Here is a 13,905-nt window from a genome sequence, read left to right on the forward strand (position 1 = left end):
GATTTCTCTGAGTTCGGTTTTTATTTAAAAAAGATACCAAAATGCCTATAATGACAAATCCAATAAAAAATCTTATTTAAAATACTTATAACTACTATCAAATTATTAAAAAGATATTTTTTCATTAACAAATCAGGAACGCAAAAGAGCAGGTAATCAAAAAAAAAAAAAAAAAAAAAATCAAACGTCTATTAATTAATTGCACTATAATGATTATTGCTAAATTTAACTCGCCTAATTAGTAATGTAAAGATGCCAACAAGTATGAGTACAACTGGCGCTCCAAAACAAATACCTATGATTATAAAAACCACCTGGGAAATTGAGTCTATGGGAGTATCACCATAACCAATCATACCGGTCCTAAATAACACAACCCAAACTATATTTTTATAAGGAAGACAATTTTTATATCAAAAAGTCACCTACATATTTTATAGAAAAAAAAATTTAATGGAGAAAAAGTTAAAAAGAAAATGTCTGTTTCATTAAGTTAAATTATTCAAAAAATTATTTCTTGTTAAAATAGTAAATTAAATTTATAAAAAGAAAAAAAAAATTGTTTATATTTCAGTTTATTATCTTAATATTTCAAAAAATTTTTTATAAAACCCCTAAAAAAAGAGCGCTACAAAATAACATCATAAGTAATATGGGTCGTTGGGATCAACAAAGATCCTTTTTTGACCAATGACCTGATGTATATAAATACCATTTGAAATTTGTGGAATATTAACATAAAATGTCCAATCATCAGAGATTATTCAACTACCAGGTAAAATCTATCATTCTATTAGGGTAGCAATGTTTGTTGACATCTGTCAGGCACCCCTACAAGACATTATTGTTCCGAATGTTACTCTATAGCTCCAAAAACCTAATGAACCTGCCACCAGTGACCTCAATTATATTTCTGATAAAAATAAGTCAACTCATCAATCTCAACATCTATTTGATTGCCATTTTCATCTAAGCTTCTGAGTTGCTATAGATTTTCTTCTGTTGTTCAAAAATTTCTCTCATAAAGTTGCACAAATCTATAATTGTTTTTCTGGAAAAGCAAAATTCTTAAGTAATTTGTGTCTGTATAAAATCAAAGCACTACATAAAAAAAAGCAAAATTAGTGTTTAGAGATAGAAGACTCTTTGCAAAAAATGAACCAATGGAGCACAACTTGACAAAAATTGTCTGCATTACAATGCCACCTCCATCCATCTTGGTTTTACCTATATTTGTTCAATGAGGATGGCATGTTACAGATTGAACAATTTAGATTGTTTGTCTCTAATTGTTTCCTAACTGCAAATTGCAAAACAGAGAAATCATTTAACTCTACAAGTAAGACTAATATTGTAGTATTCTTATAAAGAATTTCTGTTGCAAGTAAAACCTCGTCAAAAATTGTGTCTTGACCTACCAGCCATTTTTCAAAGTAAAGTAACTAACTTAAAATTAAAAACACAATTTAAAAGAAAAGAATTTTTGAAAAGTTTTTTAAAAGTAATTGAATGACATAAACAATGTTATAAAATAAAAAAGTAAGAATGATCAGTTTAAATTAATAACTTTGAAATAATCATTTAAGTAAATTTCATTTTCAGCTGATAACATTTTTGTAATGTCAATGTATCAATATCTCCTTCCTAGATTTTTCTTCTTCTAGATATTAATGCCTGTTAATATAACATTTGCTGTGAAATTGTCACTTTTTTTTTCTCTTGAGATTAACAACACTCAGTCAACCCTAACTAAAATTTAATTATGAACTAAAAGGGTTTAAGTAACATTTAATATATTATATATAGAGAGTTAAAAAAAAAATCATACCAGCTTGAAAAATTTGTTTCCTTGTACCAGCCATCTTTAGGCATTCCAAAAGTAATATTTAAGGCATAAAATGTAACACCTTTTATACCAGTAGCTATACTCCACTTTGTAAAGCTATAAGTACTTAATTTTCCTTGTGTACCTAATGACTTAGAATCAGTACCAAATTGATACAACAAAGACTGTGTTTGCCTTGAATAATCTTTTTTCATATAAACAACAGGTTTCCATGATGCAAATGTTTGCGATTCAGTCATTGGAAAATTAACTTGCCAAAGCTTAAATATACCAGGAGTGTATTCATCATCAATTGAGCTAGTAGTAAAATATTTTCCAGCTGACTCACTTTGATGTGAACTAAAGAAAGCAACTTCAATAGCATAACGTAAAAAATTTCCAGCAAAAAAATCTTTCAAAATAAGTGTGAACTCAGAAACATTAGCATGGAATTTGTTATGAGGAAGATCCTTTGCACGACCAGCTGCATTACAAATTTTTGTCTGAAAAAAAAAAAACAAAACAGAAAACTATAACTATTTACGTTTTACTTAAATGATAATAAAAATCTTTTGTAAAACAGGAATAAATTAAAAAATACATTAAATTTTTTCTTTTAAAAGAAACTTGATTAAATAACTGGAAAAAAGAAAACAAAAAAGCAAAACAAACAAAAAAAAAAGAAAAAAAAAACAAAAACAAAAAAAAAAGAAAACAAAAAAAAACAACAAACAAACATACATTAAAATAAAGCAGACTCGTTTTGTTAAAACTTTCTCCATTAAAAAACACACTCTTGTTATCTCCAGAAATTAAATTCCATTTAAAGTCAGGCATTACATCAGCACCAATATAAGCTTCTTTCGGTAATAACACATTGTCTGATGTATCATTGTAAGGAATAATACGGTTTATAACAATGCCAGAATAATCTTTATTGCCATCCGAAAAAGTAAATGCTTCTCCTGTTTTGTTACATATGTTGGCCTCATTTATTGTAAGGCTTGTTGAATTAAAAACTTGCTTTATGATAATAGTAGGTATATTTATGGTTGATATCAGATAATGAATTACATTATCTTTATTTGAAGAACTGGTGCTTGTTATATGAACCAATTCGTATGATGCATTTGAACAAGTTACATTTATTACATTTTTTTCCACCTGTGAAAAATAAGAAATACAGAAGAAAAATATTTTTTCCTCCATTAAATACAAAGCTAATTCCATTTAATAATAGGCAATATATAATAATATATGAAAATAATAAGAGTAAAAATAATGATAATAACAACATTGGTGATATCTTAAAACAAGTAATTACATAAACATGAAATTTTGAACAAAAACTGATTACAAATAAAAAAAGATTTTTGACTTATTAAATTTTGTGTACAGTTTTACTTGGGAAATCCTTTTAAGGATTTTTTTTTATTTTTAATACAAAACAAAAAAAATCCTAGTAAGGGCAAAAGATCTTTAATGCTGAATGACACAAGCATACTTTTGTTCATAAGTCTACACTTGCTTCTTCCTGTTTCTTATTCAATGATTTGATCATCCTACAAAGCACATCTTTTTTTAATTGACTGATATGTCCCATTTTATTGACAGTTTTTTTTTTTTTAAAAAAAAAAGGAAAAAAGAGCCATGTTAAATGGTGTTTCACTTACTCCTATGCATACTTGGTCTATAACATTGGAAAGGTCAGAAGAAAGAAAAGGCTTTTTATAGAGTTTTTTTACAGTTAGACAAAATGAGTTAAGGGACATTGCAGAATATTGATGGAATTGCAATATTTCTAATTTTAACTTCCTCAATGATTTTATGGTTGTGGAAGTAATCAGCTCTGATTAACTTATAAACTTATAAAGGTTTTTCCGATTTTAATGCCAAATTCATTGTTCAAATTTAGTGTCAAAAGAACAACCAAGTGATGATGTACTAAAAAAAGAATTGCAAAAAGTGAATTGAGGAGTTTTGAAGAGAAAATTATCTTTTTGAAAAGTATGAAAAATGACATAATATTCAATAATGAACATTATGTAACAACTGATTCAAATATCTTAAAAACAAAATTGATACATCTTGACATTCACATACTACTAATTATTTAGTAGATGTTGTTTATATAATAGAAAAATGTGAACAACAGCTTGATTGGTAAAATTTGCAGCTTAAATAGCAATAACATATATAATGTAACAAAAACAAGATAATTGGAAACTTGAGCTTTTGATATGATTACCTAAGATTGTTTAGCTCATCTGCTCAGTTTCTTAGACCAGAATTTAGCAATTCTAAACATCAAGGATGTTAAATATTTCCAAAAGATTGCAGGGTGACAGCAACATACAGAGTGAACAATTATGTTTTACAATCTGCCAGAGGAATATGTTAGCTGATTGTCCTATCTATTACAAATGAGCTACAATTATCAAAATACATAGGTATTTTATCTTATATGTTTTATTTACTTACAGACATACTTTTTAATTTAGGTAAATGCAGGAATGTAATTATTTCAAACACTTAAAAAAAAAAAAAAAAAAGGAGATGATGCCTGTTTTTAGTTTCTTTTCTATTAAACTTTCTCCAAATGATTAATGGGTGTGGAAAAGCCATTTGCTACCAATTCTAGAAAGCCTACTGATCTAATAAATAGAATTCAGAGTTTGTCATATAACAGGAAAAGATCTTGGGTACTCACTCATAATTTACCAATAATGATGCAGAATGAGGAGCCAAGTTATGCTTGGATCATCTTCAGTTAAGAGTCAAGCAGGGTAATTACAGGAAAAATCAACAAACCTTGAATTATTTAGGAAGACAGTGGAATTTTGCTGTAACTTTTTTCTGCATATGTTCTTTAGCTATAGATCTGACAGTTCTCAAAATGATTTGGAACTAGAACTTTTAGTTCAGAAGATATTACTGATCTTAGGTGTCCTGTAACTACCCCAGACTTTGGGGGAAAAACAGAACATCTATGGGGGGTAATTATGGGACATACTCCAGTCTTGCTCTAGAAGATCTAATAAGTGTAGTATTAAACCTAAAAGAATATGAAAGGTTATTAGCAGCATAGCAAGCTATTGTGCACCTTGTTAAATGCTAATTGAAATGTTTACAATGGTAACCTGGTAGAAAATGAACCAGCAACAAATTAGCAGCAATTGCAACAATGGTGATAGCAATAAGGCAATAAGGATCACTAGCTTATTTTAATCAGCAGCTAGTTTTAGCCTTGTGACTAATTATATCTTTAGGATATCATTAGCCACAAAACTAAACCATTTAGTTACTGACATATCTATATAGCATTATCTGCTACAAAGCTACAATAGGTAGCTGTCACACTAGTATCACAATTCCTTAAGCTCAATTAACTTTCATAACATTTAAGTAAATAGATTGAATATTGGTTTAGAAAACTAAAGAGGAAATTATGAAACAAAATTTTTGAATAAAAATAATCATAATAAAACAAGCTAGTTTTGATTACAATCAAATGACCAAAAATATAAAACATTAAAAAATAGTACAGACACTAGTTAGCTAATATAAGAAATACAAATTAATTATATATAAAGTAATTCTAATGCATGTTTTATAAAAAATATCAATGTCCTGTAACTACCCCAACTTGAATTTTGTATATATGTTAATAATAGGATCTTTTTTCCAGGAAATCCAATGCCTTTGGCCAAATCCAATTTCAGAATTATAGAAATAACAGCTATCTCTGATCACCAGCTTGTGGTCAGAGAACCAAAAAACCAAAGTGTGGTCATTTAATTTTTATATCTATTTTAAGTGAAGAAAATTCTTTTTTATTTTAAGAAATATACAAACTTTAACATTTTTTTTTGTAATGAGGTCAGATCTGTGAGTCATTCAAATTATTTTCTTGATTTTAGTAAAGCACAATTATGCTAATTGAGCATGAAAAAAAATGTAATAACTTTTTTGAGAATTATTGAGGCATCCTGTTATTCCATTGCAATTTTAACTGTCATACTATTACCCTGCCTGACTGTAAGAATAGGACAGTTTAAAATTAAATTTAAATAGTGGTTTAAAAATCATGGAGAATTTATTAGTAATTTAAATAATTCTTACAACTCAATATAAAAACTAACTTCAATTGTCCTGTACACCATATTAGAATAAAGTGCTCTGAATATGCATTAATTGATTTATATCTAAGTAAAATGGATTTTGGATTGATATAGACAACCAAATGGTTATTTGATATTTATACATACCTTCCGCTGTAAATTATCTTCGGTAGATAGTATCAAGTGAATTGTTGCACAAAGTAACAACAAATTCAGGTGCATTTTTTCTGATATTTAAGTTTTCTATTCATATATCTAAATTCATATATCTAAAAATTCATATATCATAACTTCGTATATCTAAAAAAAGATTTAAATATTACACACAAACATATTTTACATGTATTGTGTGTATGTATGTATGTGTGTATGTATGTATGTATGCATGTATGTATGTATGTATGTATGTATGTATGTATGTATGTATGTATGTATGTATGTATGTATGTATGTATGTATGTATGTATGTATGTATGTATGTATGTATGTATGCATGCATGTATATATGTATGTATGTATGTATGTATGTATGTATGTATGTATGTATGTATGTATGTATGTATGTATGTATGTATGTATGTATGTATGTATGTATGTATGTATGTATGTATGTATGTATGTATGTATGTATGTATGTATGTATGTATGTATGTATGTATGTATGTATGTATGTATGTATGTATGTATGTATGTATGGATGGATGGATGGATGGATGGATGTATATGTTAACCATCCATTTCGGTTATATTATAAATATATAACAGCCATCAATCTTGATTTTTTTAAATATTAGTATACAACAACTCTAATTTATTTACTAATGTTAAAAAATTATTCCTACTTCTTATATTTTAATACATGAGCTATAGAGAAGTAGATAAACTGCAGCTCTTAGGTATGTATTTACAAAACTTAAAGCACAAACAAAATGCAAAGAGAAATATGAGAGAATTGAAAAATTCATGTGATTGACCATAACGCCGGTATACTATCCGATATTACTGCACCTAGAATAAACAAGCTCCGGTAAATAATCCGAAGAAAATATGCGTACTGGCATTTACCGGTTAACATTTTTCAAAATTTAAAACTGATATTGTTGATGCCCTTTCAGGCCAATATATAGCGGTGTTCTAACATCCTTAACCCAATTAATGAAGCTGTTATTGAAGCTAAAGGCGTGGTACGCCATGAGTATCCTCCTTGGATATTGATATCTGTTTTAATACTTCCTTATCTTCAGTAAGTAACAGAATTGTTTTCGAATTGTTTTATCTATTTTCAAAATAGGTTGATAAATCTTGCAGGCATTAATCAATGTAACTACTCTTAGCATAAAAATTTTTGTTTTGATTATTAACAAGCTGGTTTTAAAAAAGTTGGCCTAGATTTATGGGTCTTCATGCCCTAGTCAAAATAGCTCTTTGGCCCCTCCCCTCAGGCCTGACTGGAAAAAGAAAAGTAGCAATTTTTTTTAACAATTTCATACAGTTAGAATGAAAATTAGAAAACAGGCTGAACGCCTTGAATTTTGAACTGACCTGATTTTATCAAATAAATCTTTGGATTTCTTCTTTGGATAGTACATTTGTTAAAAACAGGGTCAACTGTAACCGTCTCTCTCATGAACCTAATGGTGATTATGCCAATCCTCCTTCTGATGAAATTTACAAGCTTGGTTGTGATGACAGGTGGCTTTCTTCTAGATGGGCAATAACTATATGTACACTACCCAACAAAACCAAGGGAACACATATTGAAATTTATAAAAACCATTTTGATTCCAAACTGCAGAGTGGTTTTAAAATTTAACGATATCAAAATAAAAGTTCCCTTTGTTTTGAAACAAAGGACACAGAAAAACAAGTTCAAATAACTGTAAATAGTTCTGAATACTTGAAAACTAGCAACTTATAAGTTGTTGTAGCCATGAATTTTTAGTTATTACTGACTATTCAACAGGAAATTATAAAGATACTTATTATGTTGTAATCTTGTTAAAAATATATAAATTTTTTTTTTTTTTAACCCTTAAAAGACGAAGATGAAAATCATGTTTAACATAATTAGAAATTTCCAATTCGAATTTGCTCATTAAAAAATGACTTTCGAGAGAATTTTGTTTGTGAAAGCGAGTAAAAGCCAAACAAATAGCTACATAAATAGCGACGTAAATAGCGACGTAAATAGCTACATGAATAGCTACATAAATAGCTACATAAATATTACAATTTTTTTGCATGTTATTTAACCGTCAAAAATCGGTTCATTCGGTAAAGCAATATCATTAAATCAAATTCCTTTCGCGGAGGGTATCTATTATCAACCTATTGTGTAAATTGTATATATACTTTTATTATTCCTCAGTAATTAGAATATATCTTGACTATCCATTCTAACTTTAGACTGGTAAACTTCTTCCTTCTAGAATCCCCATGATATATACAGCGGTTGACCAAAATAATGGAAACACCTTCAAAAACAAAAAAAATAAATTCTTATAAAGAGTAAAAAATATATTTAATAAACAGATTGAATCCGGCGAGGCATAGAGTCGTGAAAACGTTGAGTGTGTTCTAATATCACGTCATTATGAGATTACTTAAGTGGTGTGGATTAAGGCAATGTCATCCTGGAATATTGCGTCTCATTCCGGGAACAGTTCTAAGATCATTGAATGGATTTGATCAGATAAAATAGTCAAATTGTCATAAGTATTGATTTCACCACAAAGAAAAACTGATGAGTCGGTTAATTTCCACGAGATTGCTCCCCAGATCATCACAGATCCTACTACATGTTTCACAGTAAGAAGAAGGCAGTTAGGTTATATACTTCTTAAGGCTGCCTCCAGACGTAAACTCGACCAGTGGTCGGAAATAGCGTTAATGATGATTCATTTGAGAATATTATATTCTTCCACTGCTCCATGGAGCAGCCCTGGTGATTTTTACACCACTCTAAACGTTTTCTAAAGTTTGTTATTGTGAGCAAAGGTTTCAGGATAGCAGCCCCACCATAAAATCTGGCATTATGAAGCTCTGGACGGACATTTTTCATAGAAATTGAACTTTTGAGATGCTAATTATGTTTGACAGCAACGTTAACAATTGTTGTTCGATGGTTCTTGGCAACAATTCGAGTAGATTACGACGGTCCTTATTAGAAAGTTTTTCTTTCCTTCCCGAATTTTTTTTTCCTTTCCGAAATTGATGTCCAGCAAACAAAAAGACGTCTTTCAGTCGTCTTAAAGACGTCTTTTCAAGATTGTTTAAAGACGTCTTACTTAAGACGGCCTAAAGATTTATTGAATTATATTTTAAGAAAACTGTGTAGTATTAATGGTATATTTAAGTTGCTACTACATATTATAATGGGTACTTGACAACATTAAAAACACCATTAAGCAAGTTCAAGTTCTTACTTTGTTTTTTAAAAACGTTATTAAAGAAGAAAAAGAAATTTATTTAAAAAATTAAAAAAAAAAAAACGCAAATAATTTAAAAAGGTACATATAATACAGTTAGTTGGATTGTTACCAAGTATCTTTCTATTTAACAACTTTTACAACATATACTAATATATACAAAATATAACAATAAAAAAGAATATATATTTTTTATTTTGTTTTTTGCTGTGAAGGAGTATTTTTACAATACCGTCCAATTTGCTGTTTAATTTCAGCATTTGAAACCTTTTCAAATCTTCTTTTTACAACTTCTAAAAATCAAATAAAGCATCATGTAGGATATATTTATCAAATATATTGGAAATAAATTTAACTTAACATAGATTTTTAACTAAATTAAAAGTTAAATAGTTTTAACTTATTTTAGATTACCTTCTATTAAGTCATACAATTTAGTTGATAATAAACCAATCTTTCCACCAGAACCTTTTAAGTTGAACTGTGTCAACAGGTTATTTGTAAGTAATCTAAAAAACATATCGAATAAAAATAAAATTTATGAAAAATATTGAACAATTTATAATTATTGATTTCCATAATTACTATACATAAAAAAAATATTTACAACAAATACGAAAAATGATTGCTATACAAAATATAATAAAAAAACCTATTCATGACCAATCTTGTCAGTTGTTTAAAATCTTCTGCACCTAAAAAACTGAGCTGTTTAACCTAAATAAAAGTTTGGCAAAATAATTATACAAAAATAACTATTTTCACTTTTAGTTTATATGGATTATAAAGTTTTATATATGGATAGAGATTTACCAAATCAAGTCGAACACAATCATCCCATAAATTTTTGATAAAATTCTCATACTCTGCAATAGTGTCTAATTTCTTGATTGCAAAATTACTATGGGGTTGTTTGTTTATAGCTAAAATGAGCTCCTGGTTTTCAAGAACCTTTGAAACCATCTTGAACATCATGTGCTAATATTATAAATTATATGAAGAAAATGAAAAAAGAAATATATGGAATATGAAACATTTAATAGTACAATTTCAAAATTATCTAAAAACTATTATTCTTATACCTAAAAAAAATCCAAATGTGAGTACAAACACTCTCCACATTTTACTTACTCCAAATAAAAAAATCAAGTAAATGTTAAAGAGCTTACTTCCAACTTCCATAGGAAACTTATTTTTAAGTGACTTCTCTATATTTAAAGCGCTTCAATCATGGTTTTTTCTTGTATGTCTGTTTTCTGAAGCTTTTTGTTTGGTTCTGATGTATGAGGTATAACTAAAGCAAAAAAAAAAAATTATATATATAAGTAAAAAATAGTTATTTTTTTAATCTACAACAAATCTTTTTTAAAATTTTTTTGTACTTTGTTGTTATTATTATTACATTTTTTTCTTATTTGAATGCCTGTCCAAGGCTGAGACTTTAGCTCTTTCAGACCACAAAAGGTGAAGGGTAAGAGGAAAGGGGAACTTGCAATTTTTTAATTTAGAGTCTATAAAAAAAAAATTATATTTAAAAAAAATTTGATTGTTCCATTTCAGTTGATTGTGAAGGTAAAAATAAAGTAGGCAAAGATAAAGTTAACAAAAAAAGAATATTGCAACTTTAATGAACAAAAAATATAGTAGAAAATTCATAATACATACATATATAGCGCACCAGAATATGAAGGTGATTGTTCCTCTGTAGTTTAATGTAGAGGTAAAAAATTGTCAGCTAAAAATAAGAATTCAGTAATAGTGTAGATTAAAAATATATAAATTCTAATTTTGAAAAAATTGAAAATTAAGAGACAAAGTGTACCAGAACACAGATTAGATTGTTTGAAAGTAGATCCAGATAACAAATTAGAGTCAAATGATTTTTTTCAACACAGATTTAAAAACTGGCAGAGGAAAAGGAAAATCAGGTAACTCTAAAACATAATAGTTTTATTATTTATTTTTCTTTTAGTATTTATACAAACATTAATTTACAATATAGATTTGACATTAAACAAATAAAAATAATTAAATGTAATTATACCATTACCATTACTTTTCACTTTAAAGGTATTTTTGGAAACACAAATTTCTATTTCATCTTCTTCCTTTGCTGCTGTGGTGTAACAATATTCTTTTAATTCCTCCATATTATCTAAAAGAATCAAAACTCTTATAAATCCAACATTAACCAGCACATACATACATACATACATACATACATACATACATACATACATACATACATACATACATACATACATACATACATACATACATACATACATATATATACATATATATATATATATATATATATATATATATATATATATATATACATATATATATATATATATATATATATATATATATATATATATATATATATATATATATATATACATATATATATATATATACATATATATATATATATAAATATATAAATATATAAATATATATATATATATATATATATATATATATATATATATATATATATATATATATATATATATATATATATATATACATATATATATGTATGTATATGTATATAAAATCAACGTGAGATGAAACAATCAAGTGTACCTTAGTTAACTATATTTTCTATTTCTATTTCACCTTTAAATCAAAAATTTTCCATGACATCAAGCCGGAGAGGTCATTTTTTATTTTTATAATCTCTATTATTTTTTATTTTACATCTATTAGCTTGTCGAGAAAGTCTTGTCGGTTTTAGTAGGTAAACTTTAACATTGAACAGCTTTAGTAATGCTTATTCAAATCAGTCGAAAGGAGAACTATTCTGATTCAATGATTGGTGATTGTTCTACCAGTGAGAAAGTTATAGAAGTACTTTAAAAGGTGGAAGTTGGTCTGGGGAGTGTGGTGGGTAAGGCAGAACTTCGACGCTCAACTCATTTAATTTTCAAGCTATGATTTGTGAAACGTGTCGCCAAGTGTTGTCAAGTGAATCGGACCACGCCTGTTGACCAATCCTAGTTGCTGCTGGCGTTATTTTGCATTCATTTTGTTGATTTCAGCACAATTGGACTTTTCAGTGATTGTTTGACCTGGTTCCAAGAAGTTATAGCTGATCACACCGGCAGACATAGTCTTTTTTTTAGTGGATTTTCACCTTTGGGAAGGGCAGTTAGCGTCTAACCACTGTACTGTGTTATTTTAACAATCTAGAAGGAAAAAGTTCATTTTTTCAAGTTATTTCAAAGTTTTTATTTGTTTTATATTTCGTTAGCAGATAGTCCAAAGTATTTAAAAACCAAACCAGATTTTTTTTGTAATGCGATGCAGCTGCTAATTAATTTTCTGAGTATGCGTGAATTTTTAAAGTCGTAGAACAGCTATGAGAACAAAAATATAGTTCTTTTTTGTAAATGTTTCGCGTCTGAAACTTCATTTTAAATTATGTTGAAATAAGGATTGTTAAAATCGTCTCATATCGTTGATGTTTTCAGCTTTTAATGAAAACCTTTTACTGACTTGTAGAATTCATTTAAAAAGTGAGTAATATTACCGAATATTATTGCATGATTACATGCAAATTAAACCTCAAACCTTCGAGTTATCAAATCAAAAAAAGCATTTTGCGGATATTTGCGAACTAGTTATATTTACTCTATTTTATAAAAAGGCTTCTTCGATTTCCCAGATGGCACTTTTTGATATATGGGAACGAAACCCGAAAATTTCGAAGTTTGATGCGATGATGAGATATGTTCTTGAAGAAATAGAAGATATTGGAAAAGCTGAAGCTGCTTTAAAGTTTATAAAAAATAAAATTAGAAGCTTTTATAAAACATCTGAGATGAAACGGGAAAAAAATAGGGAAACCTCAACAGCTCTTCCTGGACACCTATTCTTCTAAAGCTCAAAAGTACATTTTGCAACATCTCCTGGAGTCAAGTAACCAAGAGCAAAGAATGGCCACGGAAATTAAGCTAAAGAAAGAAGGAAAAAAAGATTCAGCTTCCATTGTTAAAGAACTTTTGGTTGCATCTCTGAATCATGGTGCAATTTTAAAAAAACAATCGGGAGTCATCGCTAAAGTAACCAGCATCATTGTCGGCGGAACAAGAGCTTGCACTAACAATGGATGCTAATTTTTCTACTCAACAGTACCAACGAATTCGTGAGCAAGCCGGAATCTTAAATTGCAATACATATCCCTCTTACTACAAAGTTATGATAACAGAAACATCTGCAGTAATACCTCTACAAGCTCTCATTGATCACACACTCTTTCACTTTTGTTAAATTTAAGAAGGGAGAGAGAAATTTTTTCTAAATAACGATAATACATGCGGCTTCGTCATTAAATAGGGATGCAATAGGTCGGAGCAGATACAATATAAGCAGAGGTTTGTGGAGTAGGATTCAACCGAAGAATGTTTATTTTGTATTTCTATGGTGCCAATACAAACTATCAGTGGTATAATGGGTACCAAAACCATTATTTGGGAAAAACCTGCCACATCATCTACTCGGTATTGTTGCCCCATCAAAC

General features: G+C 28.2%; 2 protein-coding genes across 3 annotated transcripts; both read right to left on the reverse strand.

Annotated features, from left to right (window-relative positions):
- Positions 1-136: 136 nt before the first annotated feature.
- Positions 137-6,282, reverse strand: LOC149893010 (glycosylated lysosomal membrane protein-like). Its single transcript, XM_090086839.1, has 4 exons — positions 6,094-6,282; positions 2,567-2,989; positions 1,829-2,328; positions 137-363 (listed from the first exon to the last, which is right to left on the reverse strand). The coding sequence occupies exons 1-4, from the start codon at positions 6,166-6,168 to the stop codon at positions 192-194; spliced, it is 1,170 nt and encodes a 389-aa protein (XP_089942965.1). The 5' UTR covers positions 6,169-6,282; the 3' UTR covers positions 137-191.
- A 3,192-nt stretch (positions 6,283-9,474) lies between these two features.
- LOC149893011 (uncharacterized) lies at positions 9,475-12,630 on the reverse strand. 2 transcript variants are annotated; one of them, XM_090066501.1, is made up of 8 exons: positions 11,970-12,630; positions 11,425-11,529; positions 11,040-11,109; positions 10,544-10,668; positions 10,188-10,360; positions 10,027-10,091; positions 9,789-9,883; positions 9,475-9,667 (listed from the first exon to the last, which is right to left on the reverse strand). In XM_090066501.1, exons 5-8 carry the CDS (start codon positions 10,347-10,349, stop codon positions 9,567-9,569), a joined length of 423 nt encoding a protein of 140 aa, XP_089922627.1. In that variant the 5' UTR covers positions 10,350-10,360; positions 10,544-10,668; positions 11,040-11,109; positions 11,425-11,529; positions 11,970-12,630; the 3' UTR covers positions 9,475-9,566. The 2 variants fall into 2 exon arrangements, with proteins under 2 accessions (XP_089922627.1, XP_089922620.1); XM_090066494.1 differs by lacking the exon at positions 11,970-12,630 and having other exon boundaries at positions 11,425-11,625.
- Between the last annotated feature and the right edge of the window lie 1,275 nt (positions 12,631-13,905).

This window comes from Hydra viridissima, unplaced genomic scaffold, assembly GCF_058129835.1.
Source record: "Hydra viridissima isolate aposymbiotic clone 2 unplaced genomic scaffold, HvirCarnegie_v1 scaffold_1, whole genome shotgun sequence".
Lineage (NCBI taxonomy): Eukaryota > Metazoa > Cnidaria > Hydrozoa > Anthoathecata > Hydridae > Hydra > Hydra viridissima.

Excerpts from the sequence above, each read along its gene's own strand:
- LOC149893011 (XM_090066501.1), bottom strand. The coding sequence starts at position 10,349 with ATGATGTTCAAGATGGTTTCAAAGGTTCTTGAAAACCAGGAGCTCATT. Across the intron at positions 10,092-10,187 it reads ATTGTGTTCGACTTGATTTG|GTTAAACAGCTCAGTTTTTT; the intron begins GTAAATCTCTAT and ends ACTTTTATTTAG. Across the intron at positions 9,884-10,026 it reads ACAAGATTGGTCATGAATAG|ATTACTTACAAATAACCTGT; the intron begins GTTTTTTTATTA and ends TATGTTTTTTAG.
- LOC149893010 (XM_090086839.1), bottom strand. The coding sequence starts at position 6,168 with ATGCACCTGAATTTGTTGTTACTTTGTGCAACAATTCACTTGATACTA. Across the intron at positions 2,990-6,093 it reads AAGATAATTTACAGCGGAAG|GTGGAAAAAAATGTAATAAA; the intron begins GTATGTATAAAT and ends TATTTTTCACAG. Across the intron at positions 364-1,828 it reads GAAACAAATTTTTCAAGCTG|GACCGGTATGATTGGTTATG; the intron begins GTATGATTTTTT and ends TGTGTTATTTAG.